Genomic DNA, 17,204 nt, shown 5'->3' with positions numbered 1-17,204 from the left:
CTGAGAGCTTTATTCTTCCAAAGTCCAGACTCTCCACCCTCCCTCCGGCCCAGGGAACAGGGTATTAAAGAAGGAATTTCCTTGATCTTCCTTGACATGCTGCAGGGCTGCCTCCTCTCACACACCTGAGTAATTGTTCCCCCACCCCAAGTCTCTGAAGATTGCTGACCAGGCCCTAATGGACAGGGGTGCTGAACGAGGGCAATGTTGCTGTGTAGGTAAAGGTGATGTAGGGGAAAGGAGACAGGGACTTTAAACCCTAGATAGGTCTGCCACATCTGTAAGACAGAGGGACAGAGGCTCCGGTGGAGGCCAGGAGCCCCACATACTGCCCAGAACTCAGCCCCTGACTGTGAGGTGGGAACCAGACCCCTCTGTGGGTACCAGGTGTTCTCCTCTGCCTGGGCTACCATGCAACCTTTCAGCCTCTGGCCCGGTGTGCCATTTCCAGCCTCCGGAGGGGGGTGGGGGGGCTGGGAATATCATGGAGGCACCACAGGCAATACTTGACCCCAGAGAGTCCTAAGTGGTTCTGTTACTAAGTAGCTCTCTCCCACCCCCATCTCCTCCTCCCTCATTCCTCCACTCCCTCTGAAGGTCATCTCAGGCCCCTCCTGCCTTTAAAGTTCAGGAAATCGAAACTCAAATTCTGGGTCCCTCTTCTCCCTCCTTCTTCCAAAAGTCAAGGAAACCGAAAGTTAGCTTCTGGGCTTCCCCCTCCCCCACCTCAATTCACCTTTTCTTCTCTCTCCCATGCCTCTTGCGGTCTGTCTGAAGCCTGTGGAACCCTGTCCATGGTCAGTCCTATGTAGGACCCAGAGTCTGAGCAGGAAGGTGGGGGGTGGATGCCCCAGAACAACATCCCAGGATCCTGGTGAGAGTCAAAGCCTAGCTCAGGTCAAACTAGGTCTTCCCGAGTTTGGTGGATGGCTCGGTGCTATTTTACTCCCAAGGACTCGTGGGAACTCATATGGGGGGCATCCTCCTCTTGTTCACAGGGAAGGTCAGTCACGTTAGTGAGTGTTATAGGCCTCAGTGTGTGATCGCTACGGGGAGAATTCTTCCACAGACAGAACTGGGGAAAGGCGTGATGCCGTGAAAAGCCGAGATGCGCTCTGTTGTGAAAGCTTCTGCCAGTAGAGGGCGCGTGCGGCCCAGCCCGGAGCCCGGGTTTGGAGGCACTCTGCCAGGGCGATCCTCTTGGAACTGGTTGGTCCGCTTTCTTCCCCATCCTGCTGATGAATTAAAGGGATAAGAGCAGCCTCAGCTGTTAAGAGAAGAGGGCACGGGTGGCGCGTCCGGGTCTCATGTTAACCATCAGCTTAAAGTCACTAGATACGCATGAGACAACAGTCACATACCACACCTGAGTCCCCATCTTCCAGCCCCTTGCCCTTCAACCCTCACCCACAGAACCTTTCCACTTGCTGGGCAGATAGATACCTGAGGCTCTTGGTCCAACAAGTCTTCCATCTTTCAAATTTCTCCAGAGGTCTGGGCTGCCGCCTTGGTCCTCAGAGTACAAAATAGGGAAAAGCGCAGGGTTCTGGGTGTGCTCAGAGCCCTGCCTGCAACCAGGTTGCCCTTTCAGATGAGACTGTGCCCCTGATTCCCAGGCCCCTTAGCCACCAGAGGCCTAGGAGCTGCCTGGGGATGCTCTGGGTTGGCAATTTCCAGTTGGCATCAAAATGTGTGTATGTGTGTGTGTGTGTGTGTGTGTGTGTGTGTGTGTGTGTATAGTGGGATCTCAGGAGGGAAAAGGAAAGGGACAGGATCCCAGGACCTTTTGTCCAGGATACTTGTGGCCACTAGGCCTGCTACCATAGGCAGGGAACTTTAAAAGTTCATTGCTGGGGCAGGTGTGTATAAGGGGACGGGACCTGGAAGGAAAGCAGGGGGCTCTCAAGGACAATTTAATTTAATTTAGGCAGGAGAGGAAGACTTGACTGGATTGGCACATCAATTCTTTGGAACCTGACTACCTGGGAAAAATGAATTTATTCCATAGGGACATTTGTGCTCCTCTCTGACGCTAGCAGACTACTTAAAAAAAGATCCAAAGACATTGGAATTTCCTCCAAAACTTCCTGCTGGGAGAACAAAGCCCTAGAAGCCATAGAAGGAAGAACTTGTACCCTGGAGAAAGATTTACAGCTCGACAGACTTGGAGCTGAGGCCATGGTGGAGGCCCTCGTATCTTGGCTGGGCAGCTCCTGAGGGCCCCCACATCTTGCCTGGGCAGCTCCTGAGGGCCCCCACATCTTGCCTGGGCAGCTCCTGAGGGTCCCCACATCTTGCCTGGGCAGCTCCTGAGGGCCCCCACATCTTGGCTGAACCTGCTGCTCACTTCTGTATATCTCGTCTTCTGTTTAAACCTTACCCCTATGGTAAGACCCCAAAGATGGATTTAGGGAGGTCTGGCCACCGGATCTCTTTGTCCCTCTTCCCAGTGTGGCTACACTGACTCTTTTAGATTGTCTTTTTGAGAATGGGTGACCGAACTTGGCTTGTTGAGGCATTAGTTGCAAACTTACGTGTTGTTAATGCCTTTAAAATTAGGCATGGCAGACAGGGAAACAGGACAAAAGTCCACAGTGTCAGGGAATGCAAGCTTGAGCTTTGGCCGGTATCCAAAACAGAAGAGGGTAGGGTGAGGAAGGAGGCATGAAAGAGATAAAGAAAAGTGGGTAAGGTATGTACTGGAAAGTTTTATGTCACCTTGTGTAAGGCTAAGTATGAGAGGAGGAACCTCAATTAAGAAAATGCCTCCATAAGATTGGGCTGTAGGCAAGCTTATAAGGCATTTTATTTTTTAATTTATTTTTTTCTATGCATTGGTGCTTGGCTGTGGGTGTCAGGTCCCTTGGAACTGGAATCACAGTTGTGAACTGCCATGTTGGTGCTAGGAATTGATCCTGGGTCCTCTGAAAGAGCAATCAATGCCGTTAAATGCCAAGCCATTTCTCCAGTCTTGTAAGGTATTTTCTTAATTAGTGATTGATGGGGGAGGGTCCAGCCCATTGTTGGTGGTGCCATCCCTGGGATGGTGGCCATGGATTCTATAAGAAAGCAGATTAAGGGGTCTGGAGAGATGGCTCAGATGTTAAGAGCACTGCTTGCTCTTCCAAAGGTCCTGAATTCAATTCTGAGCAACCACAAGGTGGCTCAAAACTATCTGTAATAAGATCTGGTGCCCTCTTCTGGCCTGCAGGCACACATGCAGGCAGAACACTGTCTAATAAATGAATGAATGAATAGTAAAGTTATTTTAAAAAATCAGACTGAGAAAGCCACCAGGAGCAAGCCAGTAAGCAGAACTCCTCCATGGCCTCTGCATCAGCTCCTGCCTCCAGGTTCTGGCTCTGTTTGAGTTCCTGCCCTCACTTCCTTTAGTGATGTAGAAAGGCAAGTCAAATTCTTTCCTCTCCATCTTGCGTTTGGTCCTGGTGTTTCATGACAGCAACAGTAACCCTAACTGAGACAGTGCACACAATGTTTGGTACTGCTAAGGTTTCACGTGAGGCTTCACAGCTTCCATTTCAAATGCCAATTCTAACCGTATGCAAGTTTAAGTTGTTAGACTTTGGGTTGGGTTGATGTTTCATGAGTGGGGCTTTTCTTTACTTTTTTCTTTTACAGATTTACTTTATGTGTGTGTTTTGTCTGTCTGCATGTCTGTGTATCACATGCATGCCAGTGTCCCTGAAGGACGACAGAAGACGGTGGTACATCCCCACGAACTGGAGTTACAGACATTGAGTTGTGAGGGGCTATGTCGGTGCTGGGAATTAAACTTGGGTCGTCTGGAAGAGCAGTTGGTGCTCTTAATTGCTGAACCATCTTTCCAGCCCCTGGTTTGCAATCTTTTTTTTTTAAGAATAAAGTTTATTAAATATAAAAAAGTTTTAATATTTTTTGAAAAGTGATAAAGAAAAGGAAAAAATAAAAAATACTTGTGTTAGTGGGCATGTCTGAGTAAACTCTAGGCTCTTGTGTGTCCGAATTAAAGACCACACCAGGGACACACAGAATTAGAAATAGAGCTTAGACAGGGAACACATTCCCAGGAATGAGCGTGGGCTAGTGAGCTAAGGAGGCCGGCCCCAAGTCACCCACCATGAGTGTAGAACTCTTCACAGGACCTTTCCATCGCCCCTGCCTTCGGGCTGTACTTTTTGTATACCGTGGGCTGTACTCTGGTACACCATGGGCTTTCCCTGCGCAGGCTTTGTTCATCAGATGAAGCCCAAGTAAGGAAGCTTTCCTAGCAGTTCACTTTGACCTTGCCAGGGCGTGCTCAGTTTGTTGTTTGATGCTCAGGTGGAAAAGGGTCCTGGAGTTTCTAGTCTCTAGTTTTCTGCCATGGGAGCCCTTGGAACCAATGCGAGGAGGTTAAGCACCTGCTGGGTAGGACGCAGCTGGCAGGGTCGGATTGACTACTCACTGGCCAGGGCATGGAGGCAGGACAGACCCTGAACCCATCAGAGAGATGTGTTGGACTGGCTGCAGGGAAGGGGTCATTCCTATCTTGGGACCAGATGTCTGAATCTGACAAGGCCAGGCTGGTGGTCACCTAGTACCTCTCTTCAAAGCCTGGGTAGACCTCTGAGAGGAGCGTGTACACCCTCCTCCTCCTCCCCTCCCGCTATCTGGCCTTTTCTGCCCTCTTCCCTGCTCCCCTCCCTTCCTGAACTTTCCTGCCTCTAAACTTCAGGAAATTGAAACTTAAATCTGGGGCACTGCCTTTTCCCTCTCCAGAAAGTGAAACTTGGCCCTTGGCACTTGTCTCTTCCTCAGTTCTCCCTGCTCTTACCAGCTGTGGGCATCAGGAAATTGGCCACCCTGGCCTTCATTTTTCCTAATGTCTTCCTTAGAACTCTAGGTCCTCTGACCACCCTTCTCCTGGGAGGAATCGGACCAGACCGGTCACTGCCCCATGCTTTAGTCTTGAGAGGATGCGGCCCTGCAGACTAGAGGAGAAGGGGGCTTAGGAGTCCCAGACCACAAGTGACCTCAACACTTGAGTCTTGTGGCACCTCTCCTACCTAACAAGAGGAAGCAAAGTCAAGACGAGGAACCCAGAACTTGTTAGGCATTCCTGTTACAGCCTGGTGCGGTTCTGGTTCCCACATCTTAGGAGTCTGACCCAGGGTCCTCCTCACTAATTCTGAGACCTGCTAGGGTCACGGGTCAATGTCTCTAGGAATCTTTCCTAGATCTGTCATGAACACCACAGTGGATACTGCCGGTGCCCAAGATTCCCACAGAAGACTTGGCTTCCACATTTCTCTATTGCCTTTCAATAGTCCTGTGACAAGAGTCTCAGGGGCCCCACAGTTGCTTTCCTGGCAAGCTTTCCTCAGAGTTTTTCCTTTCTCACTATGAGCCTGGGCAGACCCACTTGGAATGAGACTAGTCCTTCCTATGACACCTTCAGGGTATACAGGTCATGGGAATCCTGGTTTGACAAAGCCACTGCCTTTGTAGACTTCAGAAGTCCACCCTGACCCCTTTGAAGTCCCCATGCTTGACCCCCACCCCCACCCCAGGCAGTATCCCTAGGACACCGATATTGCCATAGCCACAAACTGTGTGGATCACATCCCAATGTAGTATCACCCGCCAGCCCAGAGACTTGGGGAAATCTGAGAATAGGCACCTCCTTAGGAGCCCAGACACAAGAAAAGTTGCTTCAAGGTCTGTCTCCATTAGTCTCTTGTGCCTCAACAGCCACAACAGTGAACCCCATCAAGCCAGGTGTAGTGGCAACTGCCTGTAACCTCTACCTAGAATTTAAGTGAGATCCTGCTTCAGAAACAAAAAAGTCTCAGTGTCGGGTGTGACGGTGCACGCCTTTAATCCCTACACTTGGGAGGCAGAGGCAGGCTTACTTCAAGCCTGAGGGCAGTGAGTCTAACACAGTGAGACCCTGTTTTAAAATACCAAAAAAAGAAAAAAAAAAAAAAAGAAAAAAAATTGGCGTGTACACCAAACCAAATCAGGAGGAAAAACAAAACAAAAATCATATCATTAGCCTGGTCACACTTCTGTGGCTTCACAGACCACTGTGGTTTGTGAAGGACTTGTACACAGCAGGCCTCCAAGTCCCTGGATGAATAATGTGTGGGTCCACTTTATGGGTAGCTGGACTTACGCAGTCTGCGACAGCATACTTTCCAGCTCTCTCTCCCTTATCCCTCTTCCTCTCCCCTCCTTTCTCCATCCCACTAAATGGGCCTGGATTCTATGTACACCAGGCAGGCCTCATAGATAGCTGCTTCTGCCTTGCTAGTGTTAAAAGAATTTTCACCACACCAGGCTGGTCTTTCAGGATCTCTTATGCAGAGCTGTGGGCTTGTGGGATCTCCAGGTCCCTCCAGACTGGAGGGGAAAGGAGACTCTGCAAAGTGGGAGAGGGGTAAGGACATCCAGGACAGAGCAGGAATGGGTGGGAACAGTTTATTTGAGGCACTAGAATAGCAGCAGGAAGCCAGTGTGGGCGGAGAGGGCAGGCAGGGACTCAACTGGGTCTAGGGGTGGGAGCCTTCATTGGGAGTGGCAGTCCTCCATGGGCAGCCTCCTGAAATGGGTACAACCTGGGTACAGTAATGCCAGGGGAAGGAGTTTTAGTGGAGACAGAGGCCTTCCACTCTAGAATCTTCCAGGTCCCCTTTGCCCATCCCAGACCCCAGGTGACTTCATTCACACAGACACACTGAACACGCAGGTGTACATTCGTTTGGTTAGACATTCTTGTCAGTGTGTCTGACTCTGAGACTCCAAGGAAGATTTTCACCCCTTTCCTGGTTCCCCAAAGGAAGTCACAGGATTGGCTCTGGACACAAGGGTAGCCAGTCCCATTTCAACAGAGCAGATGTGGGTCCATCTGGTGCTCATCCCTGATGCCGAAAGAGTGTAGAGGGGGACCAGACACACCCAGGAGGAGCTGAAGGCTCCTAGAGTCCCCTGGGATCTAAAAGGGGCTGCTTTTCTTCCTGAGCTGGGGGGAATATGGGGAGCACACGGGGGTGGTCAGGGCTCCAGTTGCAGCAGAGCCAGCAAGCTGAGCAGGAGTCCAAGGCCCAGCATGGGGATACTGGCGCGAAGACCAAGGCCAGCTGTGCTGATGTTACAGAAGGAGCTTTGGCAGCAGTAGCTGTTCACGGATGCTACTCCTAAATTGACGTTGATGTTCTCACGAGGGCAGATTTCAGAACAGCCCTTATTCAGGGTGTAGCCAAGGTTGACATTCCCTGTATGGAAAGTGAGATTAGGGGACAGACATACGGACACCAGGAGATGGAGAAAGTGCTGTGGATCCCTGGTCCAGGCCAGGGAGATGGAGATGGTTAGGATGGTACTCACCAAAGCCGGCGGCAGCAGATACTGTGACACAGTAATTGTCAGAGCTCGGGCATACAGTTGGCCACAGGCATTTCAAGTTGCTCTTCTGATCGGTGCAGGAGAAGCATATTAGGGAATGGGCTGCAAAAAGGGACATACTGTAGATGATGGCTGCCTGTGCTCTGGGGAAGCCTTCCAGGGAAGGCTTCCATTCCAGTGGGGGAGGGGGCGGGGCTTGATACCCAACCCTTTGCTGACAACTAGCAATTACAACATACTCGGTCCTGGATCAGAGAAAGATGACAAGTGACATTAGACTGTAGTTCCTGGAGGGGCTAAAGTGTCTCCTTAAACACAAGGTGACCAGAGTGTAGCTGGGCCAGCACTGAGGCAGGGGAACTCTGCTAGGGAGTGGGAGGCAGGAAGGGCAGAAGTTCACAGGAGAGCTGGCTCAGGGTAAATAAGAGTGAGGGTCAGGAGGGGAGGAAGGCCAGGCTGCACCTGGGGTCTCAGGGCTCCATACCTTGCTCCACACCCAAAAGGGCTGCCAGCAGTACAGGCAAAAAGACCCTCATGCTGGAAGCGGCAGACACCTGCTGAGGGCTCCAAAGAGGCCTGCTAATGAGAGATAGAGATAGAGAGATAGAGATAGAGATAGAGATAGAGATAGAGATAGAGATAGAGATAGAGATAGAGAGAGAGAGAGAGAGAGAGAGAGAGAGAGAGTTAGTTGGTTAAGGGACAGGCTACCCACTCAGGATCCTGGCTTAGACAGCACCATCCCACACCTCCCCAGTGAGCCACATGTGTCCCCTTGGTAGATCAGGATTCAGGCCCCAGGTAGGGCAGGAAAGAAGTATTAACCCCCTGCTGCCCTGAGGCTAGCCATTGAGACCACCTGAGTTACAGCCCAATTCCTTATCCAGGAAAGGCTTCCTAACCCCTGCACCAATCAGAAGCAGTTTGCACTGCCTAAAGCTAGGCTTGTGCTACAGTCACACTTACATAAGCCATATGTTATCTAGAGCCCCTCCTCCTTTTGAAACCTGTAGCAGCCAGATTTTTTTTTCCTTTGCCCCATGGGCTTCTAATCAAATCTCTACCTCAGTATAACTGGCCCCCTCCTGCTGCTATTGCGGCCAATTACTGAAAGAGCTTTTATCTGACATCTCTTTTGGCAAGTGCAGAATCTTTCTCCAAATTCATCTAATGGTACCTTCCAGTTGACATCCTCTTCCCAAACTTGGGGGTACTCAAGGCCAAATAGGGGGAACCAAGAACTCTCAGGATGCCACAGAAGTGGGGAGCTTAGGGAATGGACCAGAGGTCAGGGCAGTGCAGAACACTCTTGGAGGGGGCTAGAGGCCTCTGGGCTTCACCATTCCCTCCCGTTACCCATACTAGGTTGGCGGTGGGGCTCAGGACCCATTTCCAGAAGAAGCCAACTCCATTCCTCCACCTGGGTCTGGGAAGGGCAACAAGAGGTTACCTGTATCCCTCAGCACACTAGGCAGGCAGGTGGGCCACGGGGCTTTTCTGGGCACCTGGGCAGGAGTCTGTGGCACAGGATAGACAAAGTTGGAGAAAGGACCAGCTTGCTGGGTTTCACTGTCCTATTTTTGAGTACCACTGGCCTCCTGCGGGGGGAGCACACTGGTACCATCTGTTGAGTGGGAGGGGCACTCCAGAGACCGAGAGGAAAAGGGGTGGCTTACAGATTTGGGGAGGTCCTCTAAGACAGAGAAAGGAAATGCAGTAGGAAATGAAGTTGTAATGTCTTCCAGGACCAGCCCTTGGCCTCTCCTGTCTTGAGCCTTGCTAACTAACATCATGTAGTGGGTAGCAAAAACCCCAGATGGTCAAGTTCAGTGCCAAGCCCAGCTGGGCCTGTTCTCGCTTCCAGGCAGTACATACAGGGAGAAAAGAAGCCGCCTGTTTTTTGTTTTTTTTCTAAACACAGTGAGGTTTTTGGAACGAAGGAGTCCTGAGCTGTCTGCTAGGAAGCTCTGGCGCATGCCACAAACAGGTCGAGGAGGACTCACAGCGTGACCAGAAGGGCTGAGGGGAGGTACCAGGGGAGTGGTTGGAATTGGAAACCAGTCCAGTGCGATGAGTCTGTGACCAGTCTGTCCAAAGCTACCATCTGCAGGCCACTGGGCAGGGCCGCTTGGGGCCCAGGAACTCCTCCTCAAACTCACAGGACTCACCTGTGAAAGCCAGGTGTCTAGAGGCAGGCTGGCGGCCGGGGAATGAGCCTGTTTAGGTCAACGGAGCTAGCCAGGCACAAGGCACAACCGAGGGAACCTCAGCACCGGTATGCAAAATCCCGGACAAAGACAAAGAGCTCCCGCTCCACACTCTGGGGAGGGTCCTGCCGCTGGGCAAACAATCCACCTAGTCAGAGGGTCCCACAACTCCTGCTCTAGTTTACAAGGGTGTATCCCTGGAGATCCCAAGCAGACAAATCAGCAGCGGTGGAGTTGAGAAAGGGACACCCAGTGAGGGCTCAGCAGGGGCCTTTGCCCCTTTCTGCTCCAGATCTCCAGAAACATTCCGGGAGGACTGGGGGATGGGAGGAATGGAGCACGCTGCCGGGGGCCTCGCAGGCTCCAACCACTCCGCACCCGGGTACCGAGTGCCCAGACCCCAGACGCTGCGACCAAGGCTGCCAGCTCTCTCCCAGCGCATCCGCGCCATGGCCCGGTCCTCGCGTGACGCGTGAACATCTGAGACCGGGCCCCGTAGACTCACCTCCGGGCGAAGCGACCCCGAAGAGCTCCGGAAACCTCAGGTCCTGGAGATCGCCACAGTCTGGAGATTCCCAGGCGGCGGAACCGGGCTCGGATGGCGGGGGCGGGCGGCGGGCGGGGCGCTCCACGGGCTGTGGGCGGGTCTCTACTGGTTGGGGAGGACAATCCCGGCCACTCGACTCAGGGTCCTGCGGCTGCGTCCCTGGTCTAACAGCACAGCCTCTCCTCTGAGGTTCGGATCCGAGTCCCGACCCATGCGCCCACGGCTCCGGTCCCCAGACCCCGGTGGCACCCAGAAGTCTTCCCTAAATGCTTACAAAATGTGGCGACTGAGCGCTGGCGTGGCCCGCCGCTTTCCACCTGGCCTGCGGTGCAGCCTGTCTGCCTTCTCTTGCAGGACAGACCCGGGGAGGGTGGAAGGGCTAGGTCTTTGCGGCAATTATTGATGCTAGGACCTGTGCGCAGGCTCCGCTTGTTTCCGGAAGGAGAGGACAGACTGCATCCCGAAGCCCTAGGCGCTCATGGGAATCTCCGCTGCCGCGGGGGCTGAGGAAGTGCTGGACCGAGGATGTCGCACCTCCTGCCCTGCTGGTTATCAGGTTCCTCCGGGCTGAGCCCATCCCTCTCTTGGGATGAGGCGACAGAATATGATTTCGGGGAAAGAGGTCATTGAGGCACTGGTTTGGACAGATCTGGTTCTCAATTCCCCTTCCTCTGCGAGCGGGGCCATCTCTCACACTCCACTAGGTGGGTATGAAACAGAGGCTCCAGAGCCCAATCAGCCTGTCTTGGCTGTCATCTAAAGTGCTGAAGCTCCAGTTTTTAGAAAGAAATCCCCAGCCCTTCTGTTTTTACCTAAACATCTTTCAATATTTTATTCCTAGTACTTAGGAAGTATTTCGTACCCAAGAAATAGTAAAGACCACTTGCTGAGCGTGAGCACTGTTTTCTGGGGCCCTTGTCCTGCTTTCGGATGATACGTCTGGGGGCGGGGCAGGGCACAAGGAGTGGGCTTAGTTTGCCTCTCGGGACTGATTGTCTCCTCCCCTACCCTCCTCCCCTTCCTCCTGCAGAACTCTCCCCAGGAGCTTGTGGGTTGCTGAGTCTCTGCCACCTGCTTTCCTGAGAGTCGCACTTCCATTTTTGATCGCACATGTGGAAATAGGGGTTTTGCACCTGATCTTCCCGCACAGTCTAAGGAGCTGACGGTGGTGGCAATGGCTGGCCCTAGGAAGGAGCTTCACAGTGTGGGGGTGGGGCAGAGGAGGGGTGGTAGGAGACGGAAAAAGTTGTGAAACTGGATGGTAGATCGGCCAGGGTGGGGCTGAGGCCAAGATGCCCAGGAAGCCAGCTGTTGGGGCGGGGGGGGGGGCTTAGGAGCATATGAGGTCCCCTCACAGGTCGTGCGTCAAGTGGAGGTGGGGGCCACATGCTCCGAGTGCTCTTTTCTCAGGAGTTGAAGGTGAGGCTCAGAGTGTGTCCTCAGATGTCCAGGCTACAGCATGGTGACATTTGGTGGTTTGGGGAGTCCACAGTTTGGGGTGATATACTTGCCGTCCTCAGGATGGAAACCGTCCTGTGGCCAGGCTGTTGCTCAATGTCTGAGTCCTTGCCTTTCTGTCCCCACCCGGGTCTCACCTGGGGGCAGGACAGGTCTAAGTAGCCAAGGATGGAGGTATCTTCCTCATTTTAGAACATCTTTCTCATATTCCCTCAGTGATCTGAATGCCTATCAGGATGTCACTATTGAGGGACTGAGGGCAGAGAACGTCATCCCCTGGCTGACACCATAGCAGGGTCTCAGTATTTAAGGAGTCACGGTTCATCAGCGCAGGCCCCTCCTCTGGGTCTGGAAGGCAAGTGGTATTTTGAGGGGCCTTCATGGTTATGGGTGTCCAGCTCACAAGTGTCCTAATGGCTCAGCCATTAGGCCTAGATGCCTCGGAAGCACTGTCTAGAGGATCCTCGCTGTGCAGTGACCCATGGGGTCGCAGGAGTCTGGCTGGCTCCCTAAATGCTGTGCAGGTAGGAAGAGACTGCGTGTGTGCAATAAGCTTATAGGAGCTTGACAGGCACTGGGGTCCATGTCCCCAAGGAGGACAGTGATCTCGGGGATGATGCCAGGAGTTACTACATCAGGCTGACCTCACGTGCTGAACTTCTTTTGGTTTGTCCCTTTATCCAGTCGGTCCACTGGTGACAGACGCCACGTGAATGGGCCAGGTGATGTCCGTCCCTTCACAAATGAGATCCCATTCCACTGGTGGCTCAGCTCTTCCTGTCCACTCTTTCACCCCAAGGCAGTCCAGAGTCACATGGGAGAGCCTCTCTGCTGTCACACTGGCTTCTGTATCACACAGACCGTGGATTTTACTTGCCTAACCAAGGTCTTCTGTTTGACGTTATCTCCTGTGTCCTCTGTTCAGACCTCACAGACCTTGTGACTAGGACATTCAGAGTCCTAGTCAGCTTGAACAGCTGTCCCTTGCAGAGATCCCATCCCCCACTGTTTTCCTGGATAGAAGGCTCCTGTCACCACCCTTCAGGTGCAGTTGGGAAGCAGTCCTGAGTCCATCGATCATGGTGGTGTCTGTCTCCCTGGGCCTGAAATGTTTGCCCTTCTAGAGCAATGGTCACAAGAAACTAATCTTTTTAAACAGGGTCTGATGTAGCCCAGAGCGGTCTTGAACTCACCGAGTAGCTGAGGATGAACTTCTAATCCTTCTGCCTCTGCTTCTGGGTAAGAATTACTGGTGTGTGTGTGTGTGTGTGTGTGTGTGTTGATATTTTGCTTATATCTAACAGAAAATCTTGCCTGAGGATCAGAGTGCTGAGGTAGCCATACCAGCTAGCCATAGAGGCCAGGCAGTGGCACACACCCTTAATCCTAGCACTCGGGAGACAGAGGCAGATGGATCTCTGTTAGTTCAAGTTCAAGGCCACCCTGGGCTACATGAAATTGATCCAGTCAAAAAGAGAAACAGGGCTCACACAAAGGTGATCCCAGCGCTTGGGGTCACACGTCTTTAATCCCAGCACTAGGGAGGCACATAGGAGTGATACGGCTGGGTGAAGAGAGGAATATAAGGCGGGAGGAGACGGGCTCAGTGCAGTCAGTCTGAAGCAGTCGTCAGTTTGAGGACACAGTCTGAGGACAGGATCACCCTTTTGGTCTGAACATTGGTAGAGATAAGAACTCTCTAGTGGCTGACTGACTGCTCTGTTTCTCTGGTCCCTCAGCTTTCACCCCCTGATAGCTGACTCTGAGGTTTTATTAAGACTGACTAGAATTCGTGCTACAGATGTGTACTGCTGTACCAGGTTTATGAGTGCTGGGGACCAAACCTAGGGCCTCGTGCGTGCTAAACAGTGGCTCTAACTGAGCCACATCTCCAGTCTTGGTTCTGTTAATCTTTCTGGTTCTTCAGCATGGACTGACAATGATCATCCATAGTGTGATTTAGGCTTATGCCAATGGCATTGTCATGGGCTGGAGTGGTCTGGCCATTGATCCTGTCCCACTCTGGTGGGATTCCCTTTCTGTCCTCTCTACAGGTATAGAAACACTTACCTACTTCAGGAGTCCTTGGGGACTTTTGGGGCACTATGTCTTCAGCTCAAGTGGACAGGGTAATCTGTCTGAGGACAAGGAATTTCTTCTTTGGAACATGGGCTCTCACCCTCCACCGTGCAGGGAAGCAGTCCTTCTGTTTAGGCAGCTCCCATTGGGCTGTGTGCTGGTTTGAATAAGAAGCCCCCATAGGCTTATGTATTTGAATGCTTAGATATCAGGGAGTAGCACTACTTGAGAGGGATTAGGGGATGGAACCTTATTGAAGGAAGTGTATCACTGGAGGTGGGGATGGGCTTTGAGGTGTCGAAAGCCCAAACCAGGCCCAGTGTCACTCTTCCTGCTGCCTGTGGATCCAGATGCAGAACTCTTAGCTACTTCTCTAGTACCATGTCTGTTTGCATGCCGCTGTGCTCCCTATATGCTGATAATGGACTAAACCTCTGAAACTGTAAACTAACCCCAATAAAAAAACTCTTTATAAGAGTTGCCATGATCATGGTGTCTCTTCACAGCAATAAAACATTGACTAAGACAGGATGTAACCTGTACCACTTCTTCCTCTCAAATCCCTTGACTTTCCTGGATAGAATGTAATCTCATGAGGATGGCTGAAAGTTGGCCGTCCATTCATCTGCAGATCATAGCAGGTTCTGGTCCTAGCCCTGAGGACTTAATTGACTCAGCCTTAGTCAGCTCTGAGCCCGCTTGTCAGTTTGGTCCACCCTGCCTGACAAAGTTAGTGGGGTCAGAAAGTCCCTAGGTTTCTTCCACAATCAGAGGGTGCTGAATTGAATCCTTGCACCTAGAGTGGAGGAACCCCTGTCTGCAGTCTGCTAATCTTGCTTCTGGAGTTTTTATGGGCTGGCTGAGCCATATCACTGCACAGACCTCTTCCAGGCAGGCCCCTGTCCCAAGGAAGGCTCAGGTGAAAGAGAGAGCCAGAACCATTCCCATACAAAGCAGAGTGTTACCCCAGCAGTCAGTGGTCCTCCCTCCTGCAGCTCTCCTTGAGTCTTCTCTCATGGGCAGTTGAGTGGGTGGCAGGCAGCCCTGGAGTAGCACCTCTGGCTCTCAGTCTCTCATCTGCTGTGTCTCTTCACCCTGAATCCCTTCCTCTTTGGCACCCCTTGACAGCAGTTAAGTCCCTCCTGGAGCTGTTCTGGCCATTTTTATCTGACTTAGTTCCCCCTAGTCCTAGGGTTCCCAGCTGTTCTCAAAGTCAATGAATGAACAAATAAACAAATGATTGAATGGAGACACCCCACATTTTGATACCATCACGGGGAGAAAGTATATCTTCTGCACAGGTGTCCTGTCCATCCGGTCCCAACTGAGGTATCAAGTATGCAAGCTGAATATACTGTAGGGGACCTCTGGTCACAAGTGGGGAAGATTTTTGTCTTTGGTAGGTGCTCAGGAACAGGAACCCCATTAGTGGGGGAGCCTGGGATTTGGGGAAATAGGCTCAGCAGAACAAAATGCATAGATGTGGTAACCTCAAGAGAGTTGGTGCCCCAAATCTACCTGCAGAGGATACTGCGGCTTGGAATTGGCATCACATATACAACTCAACATTCTCAGTCACTGAGATGCTTAGGGGGCAGATGACTAGACATCAGCAGGCATGGAGGACACTGGTGCTGGTCTCTCCTCCATGGCCAGCAGCTTGAAGGATGAAGAACCTGAGCAGTTTTCCCAACTGTGGGAGAACAAGTGACCTCATAGACCAGTCTCATCACCCGAGTTTCCTAAAAGATTATTAATAAATAGCCACATAAGCAGGCTTCACTGAGTCATCAGATCATAGTACAGAACCCAGACTCTTCCAACCAAAAGTCTAAGAATATTAACAGACAGCATCTGAGGCCTACAGCAGAGTCGTACCCTCCCCATTTGCTGTGTCCCACCTACCTGATGTTTCTGCTAGTGTGTCTGGAAAGTGTTTTATGACTTTGTCGGTTCCTATAAAATAAGTTCATCAAACAGTTGCCAAATCAGAACATGGCATTTGGGGTAACCCAAATCAGCGTTCCTGGATCATGTTCATTTATATTTGGCTCCAGAATAAACTATCTACTCTTACAAAAAAGAACCTCTCTTGAGTGAAAGAGATCATGACCAGAAAAGCTTAAGAAGTCTGTTGAGGGAGTGGAGATACAGCTCGGTTGGTGGAGTATTTTCCTAGCAAGCAAGAAGCCATGGACTCATTCATCTCCAGCTCTACAGACACCAGGAGCAGTAGTGCAGGCCTGTAATCCAAACATTTGGGAGGCAGAAGCATGAGGTTGGGAGTTCTAGGTCATCCTCAGTGTCAAGGCCAAACTGGGATAGAAGAGAGTCTGTCTATTAAAAAAAAAAGGGTTGGGCTATTAAGAGACTGAGCAGCTGTGAGAAGACAATGTAGGGACACTGGAGTCTGTCCGTTTGGAAACAGCAGTGCTGGTCTGCTCTTAAGAAGAAGCTGTCAGGGCTTTCTGTTTACTTCACAGCTTCATTGCCTCGGTTTTGCTTTCTAATGCCCTGCTTGAATGGTTTTTGTTGTTGTTTTGCTTTATTTTCTTCTTTTTGTCTAAGACAGGATAATGTGGGATTCCCTTCTGTATGCTGTGAATACCATTGATTAATAAAGAAAACTAGCTTGGCCTGATAGAGTAGAACAGAGCTAGGCGGGAGAGGGGGGAACTAAACTGAATGCTGGGAGAGAGAAGGCAGAGTCAAGGAGAAGCCATGTAGCTCCACTGGAGACAGACGCTAGAACTTTACCTGGTAAGCCACTGCCACATGGTGATACACAGATTAATGGAGATGGGTTAAATTTATATATAAGAGTTGGCCAATAAGGATCAGAGTTAATGGATGGAGCAGTGATTTAAATAATATAGTTTCTGTGTGATTATTTTGGGGCTGAGCCTCTGGGAACCAACAAGTAGCCTCTCACAACAACAGGATGTAATCATTACCTCTCTGTGGCAGAGATAAAACACCAGGACCCACAGCAGCTTTATGGAAGAATTTATTTGGGTTCAGGATTCCTAGAGGGATAAATGTCCATCATGGTGAGGAAGGTAGGGCAGCAGGAACAGGCAGCTGAGGGATCACATCTTCGAAGGCAAGTGTGAAGCCAAGAGAAGGAGCTGAAAGTGGAGAGCAGCTAAGAACTCTCAGAGCCCTAGTGACATCCTTCCGGTTCTTCCTTTTAAAGGTTCCATGACCTCCCATCAACCCAAACTCATGAGCCTATAATGGACATTTCTCTTTCAACCCCCTACATGGGGTCTTACTCTCTACAGTCCAGCCTGACTTCAAACTGTTAATTCTCCTGCCTCAACCTCCTAAGCACTGGCATTACAGACTTAAGCCACCACCACACCACAGCTGGTGCTGTGAACAATTTAAGCTTTTTGCTATGCTTGATAAATTCTAAAATAAGTAATTTTGGGACAAGAATTAACTAGGATGTACAGAGACGGCTGATGAGTGTTTTTTCTGGGCTTGGTTTAACTGTGATCATCATGAGGTTGAGTGGCTATGGTGAC

The 17,204-nt window shown here is 51.1% G+C and overlaps 1 protein-coding gene across 4 annotated transcripts; it reads right to left on the bottom strand.

The window, feature by feature from the left end:
- Positions 1–6,442: 6,442 nt before the first annotated feature.
- Ly6e (lymphocyte antigen 6 family member E) lies at positions 6,443–10,562 on the bottom strand. 4 transcript variants are annotated; one of them, XM_057792696.1, is made up of 5 exons: positions 10,096–10,562; positions 8,834–8,900; positions 7,868–7,962; positions 7,366–7,485; positions 6,443–7,253 (listed from the first exon to the last, which is right to left on the bottom strand). In XM_057792696.1, the coding sequence occupies exons 3-5, from the start codon at positions 7,917–7,919 to the stop codon at positions 7,033–7,035; spliced, it is 393 nt and encodes a 130-aa protein (XP_057648679.1). In that variant the 5' UTR covers positions 7,920–7,962; positions 8,834–8,900; positions 10,096–10,562; the 3' UTR covers positions 6,443–7,032. The 4 variants fall into 4 exon arrangements, with proteins under 4 accessions (XP_057648679.1, XP_057648680.1, XP_057648678.1 ...); XM_057792697.1 differs by having other exon boundaries at positions 7,868–7,959; XM_057792695.1 differs by lacking the exon at positions 8,834–8,900 and having other exon boundaries at positions 7,868–7,959; positions 10,096–10,561.
- Between the last annotated feature and the right edge of the window lie 6,642 nt (positions 10,563–17,204).

The sequence above is a fragment of the Chionomys nivalis genome, chromosome 17 (assembly GCF_950005125.1).
Source record: "Chionomys nivalis chromosome 17, mChiNiv1.1, whole genome shotgun sequence".
NCBI lineage: Eukaryota > Metazoa > Chordata > Mammalia > Rodentia > Cricetidae > Chionomys > Chionomys nivalis.
Note: the sequence above shows the minus strand (reverse complement) of the source record. Positions and strands in the feature narration are given on the sequence as shown.